The sequence below is a fragment of the Aplysia californica genome, unplaced genomic scaffold (assembly GCF_000002075.1).
Source record: "Aplysia californica isolate F4 #8 unplaced genomic scaffold, AplCal3.0 scaffold00023, whole genome shotgun sequence".
In the NCBI taxonomy this organism is placed as follows: Eukaryota; Metazoa; Mollusca; class Gastropoda; order Aplysiida; family Aplysiidae; genus Aplysia; species Aplysia californica.
The window spans coordinates 1,173,854-1,178,102 of record NW_004797293.1 but is presented as its reverse complement, the minus strand read 5'-3'; the positions used below and the strand labels follow the sequence as shown (position 1 = coordinate 1,178,102).

At 43.4% G+C, this 4,249-nt stretch overlaps 1 protein-coding gene across 2 annotated transcripts in view; it reads right to left on the bottom strand.

Moving 5' to 3' along the window:
• Nucleotides 1-4,249, bottom strand: part of LOC101858831 — a 25,565-nt gene that overhangs the window by 10,626 nt on the left and 10,690 nt on the right. The window contains exon 2 of one of the 2 annotated variants that reach the window (XM_005090898.2): nt 936-2,983. In XM_005090898.2, the coding sequence (XP_005090955.1) occupies nt 936-2,876 (1,941 nt within the window). In that variant the 5' untranslated portion in view covers nt 2,877-2,983. Of the gene's footprint in view, nt 1-935; nt 3,147-4,249 lie in introns of those variants that run through there. The other variant, XM_013088361.1, reaches the window with a different exon arrangement.

Below are 4,249 nucleotides of genomic sequence, written 5' to 3'. Positions count from 1 at the left end.
CCCGCCCTTTTTCTCCCCTATTTCCAAAACAAACCCATGCCCCTTTATTTTATTTTCCAAAAACTATCTTTAGATATTTTGATCTTTGGATCATTTATTCACCGTAACTGAAGACCGGTTTCTGCTCACGCACTGTAGTCACTTTTATGATTTACACGATGCGCTGAATTTAAGTGAGATATTTTTTTTTTATTAAGAACACAACTTATATTCATGTTGCATCTATTTCCTCTTTTGCATTACTTCCCTTCACCACCTAAAATTTTAATTAAAAAATATAGCCAAGCCACACACTTCCTCCCAACCACCTCCCCTTTCACCCCCCAAAAACCAAAAACAAACACACACACACACACACACACACACACACACACACACACACACACACACAGACACACTCACATACATTCTCTCACACACTCACAAACACAAACAAACAAACAAACAAACTCACACACACATCGAAACAAAAGTTCCCAAGCTGTTCTAATATTTTTGCCAACCAGAACGACTTAATACTTCAAGATGGGAAACTAAGGCTCTTTTAGATTGCAACGTTTGATGTTTATACGAGCTGAAAAGTGTCTCTAGCCAAGTATACTTGTACTTGTTCAAAAGATACAGATGAAAACCGATCGAACTGCCTTGCACCATGATAGAACACGACATGTAAATCATACATAAAGCTATATATGTATATTCCGGAAAAAGAATGTTTGCTAGCCATTTAAACATAGCACCATAACCGAAAACGGCTCTTTCGTACTGAGAAAAGTTGATAGACAAAATACCAGGACATATTTTTATAATGGTATCATAACACGTGGATATACAAGACATTTAAAAATCTTTAAGCCGAATCAGCAACCTAGATGGAGACACCATTTTTTGAAAAGCATGATCCGTGGTGAGTCAATTAAGGTGGTAAGACTTACCTTCACATGCGTACTGTGCGATTCAACTATGCTCTCAATTAGCTCCATTAGCTCCTCCTCGGAGAAATCGGACTCAAACTCGGGGACATCCGCTTTCTTCGCCGACACAGACCTGAGAGCATCTACGGTCAGCGTCTCGGCCCTGGAAGGATCAGGATTGCCAGTAGGGGGCGAATAGAAAGTGGCGCATACGCCAGGCTTTTTCAGCTGAACCAGGAACGATATGCAATTTCTCCTTTTCACGGGCACCATTGAGAGATGGGTTCCGTCCTCTACCACATTAGGAAGGAGCTCTGTCATTTCGCGGACAAAGAGACGGGAAAAAAGCATAGAGCAGTCGGAAGTGTCAAAAGAACTGGTAAAATCTTCTACGTCGGTGTTGTATTCAGTTTTCTCCTGAACGACACTTTTTGATAAGATCGATGACATGCATGGCGACGGCGAGGAGGATGACTGTGGTGGAGAAGGGGAGTATGCTGATGGAGACGACGAACCTGAAGATAACGCATTCGAGGTAGAGGTCAAGGAAGGCGGGCATTGGAGAGAGCACGACCTCGAGGAAGGAAAAGGAGCGTTGACCGGCGGAGAGTCAACGGAATAGCCACTCGTGGTGTCCGGGGGATCTTTCTGTTTCGGAGAAGTAAGATTCAAAGGACAGTCGTCGATTTTCTCGTCTAACGTTGCTCCAAGGAAATCGTTACAATTACCAGGAGAATTATGTTCCACCCATAAAGAGAAGTTGTCATTAAAGCAGTGTGGGACTGTAGTTGATTCGTTGTGAGGTGACATAGAAGCAAAATTGTTTGAAGTTATTTCCTGGGCACCGCTATGTGTCATGTCCGTGAGGTTTTCTATCACGTGAGATGTTCCAAAAACCTGAGACGGGGTCTTGGCAAGGTTGTTTTCAGATGTTGAAAATTGCGGAAGTCTGGAGGTTGATGACAAAAATGAGCTCAGTTTATCAGCAAGAGGATAATTGTAGCCCTGTTCATCTGTCTTGACCCCAAACGGAGAATTGGGATTGGAGCTCCAAAGAGAACCATGGTGTGCATCAAAGTCCATTAAGTCAGAGTCAGCAATGCCTACCGGCGTTACTACATGTGGTGCCATTGGTGACGGTGTTTCTGAAAAGTAAAGGTTTTGTTTTTCAGAAGCAAAATAGATCTCTGATTCATCACTTTCAGGCTGGTGTTGGTCTCTAAATTGTTTTCGAGGCTGGAAAGGTTCAGAATCATGATGACTTTCTGGAAAATATTCGTTATTTGTTTCATGGTCGACAGTAATGGCCTCTGGGAGAGAAGACGGGCTATATTCTCGTTCTGCCAACAGATCTTGGGATGCTCCTGTCAAGTAGCTAGGCGACCATGTGGCATGACTTAACAACTCTGCATTCCTTGGAAAGTTGTCTACCATGCCATGGGTGGGCATGAAGTTGCTCTGATCACTTGACACGTCATGCATTTCATTACTGTTGACGTATTTATCTGTAGTGGCAGCCGTATCAACAGGGCTCGAGTCGCTAGATCTACTTGTTTCGGATTTATTAAAACTATTCGGGGTCCCATTTTTTGTGCTTCCCAGCAACACAAAATCCATGTCTTGAGCTTCTTTGCCACTCTTGGCCAAATGTTTTTGAAGCTCGAGGGTATCCTGGGTTTTCTTGATGTACGAATATCTCCCAGTCTTGATTGCGTCTTTTGACATGCCCACCCTCAGACACTTCTCGAAGCGACATTTTTGGCACACCCTTTTCCTCTTTCCTTGCGCGACTACCTCGCATTGTCCTTTACCTACACACTCAAGGGCGTCGCTTCGCATCAAGTTACGCCCAAAAAAACCTTTGCATCCTCCGCACGTATTGACACCGTAGTGGAACCCAGTCGCCGCCTCACCACACACTCGGCATGGGGGGAGAGACGGGCTGGATAGTTTTGACGTCATCCTAGTAGATCAGTTTCAGAAGCAAACAGGTAGTTCAAACTGTACTCCTCACTGGCTTGTTATCTTTGCCACAACCGGCAGAGTGACCGCAATCATATCAGAAACATCTGAAACAAACATAATAAAGAACTATAATAACAATGTGTGGGTCTGTTTCTGTAGAAGCTGATTGTTCGATTTGCTAATGAGAAGGTGGGACTCTCTCTCTCTCTCTCTCTCTCTCTCTCTCTCTCTCTCTCTCTCTCACTCTCTCTCTCTATCTCTCTCTCTCTCTCTCTCTGTTTGTGTGCATGTATTTTCTTTTAAACGCACAAACAACACTGAATCACGCACACACACACACACACACACACACACACAAACAAACAAACAAACACAAGCACACTCAAACACACACACACACACACCCATATACACTTATGACCAGAATGAAGAGGATGACTACTTTTACTTTTAATGAGTAGACCGTTAGGCCACCACCCAGAAAAAATTGAAGATCAACTTATATTCTACTCATATCTGCATTACACCTGCAAAATAGTAAGTCCCACTCTTCCACCTGCCTTGATTCCAAACATAGGGATTGTTTCTCTCCTTCGGAGCGTAATATCAAGAAAGTCAAGATCTTTAGGGAGTGTAGTATTACTTGGGCAAGCCACTTCCTTTTAGATAAGTTGACAGCCATGGCAAAGCTAGCTGTGACTGGTTTAAGATCATCGTGTTATGTATACGACAGCAGGCCCACTTGCGACAGCAAGACTTTCAGAATATGTTTATGTATGTGTAGGAGAAAGTGTGTGAGAGAGTACGTGCTTGTATGTGTGTATATGTGTTTATTTGTATGTGTGCGCCTGTGTGTTTGCATGTGTGTGTGTGTGTGTGTTCGTGTATGCGCGTGTCTGGATAATGTGTGCGTGCCTGCGTGCGCACACGTGTGTGTATATGAATATATATATTATGTGTGTGTCTCTGTATGTGTGAGTGTGTTTGCGTGTGTGTGTGTCTGTGTGTGTGTGTGAGTGGCTGTGTGTGTGTGTGTGTCTGTGTGTGTATGTGTGTGTGGTGAAACAGCAAACCGATGTGTCAATGTCAGAACAATAGAGATTAATGTTATCGTATCTTTCAATGGTACGTAAATTTGTTGATGTCGCTTAGTAAACGTGTGCCTGTATGTATCCGTGAGAAAGCTTATTATAGTAACGTTAGACCAGTAGACCTGCCCCTAGGCCTAGTGTGCCTATAACTTGAATCATTTAACCATGACAAAACGTATTTCTCGCATATCTCTCTCTCTCTCTCTCTCTCTCTCTCTCTCTCTCTCTCTCTCTCTCTCTCTCTCTCTCTCTCTCTCTCTCTCTCTCTCTCTCTCTCTA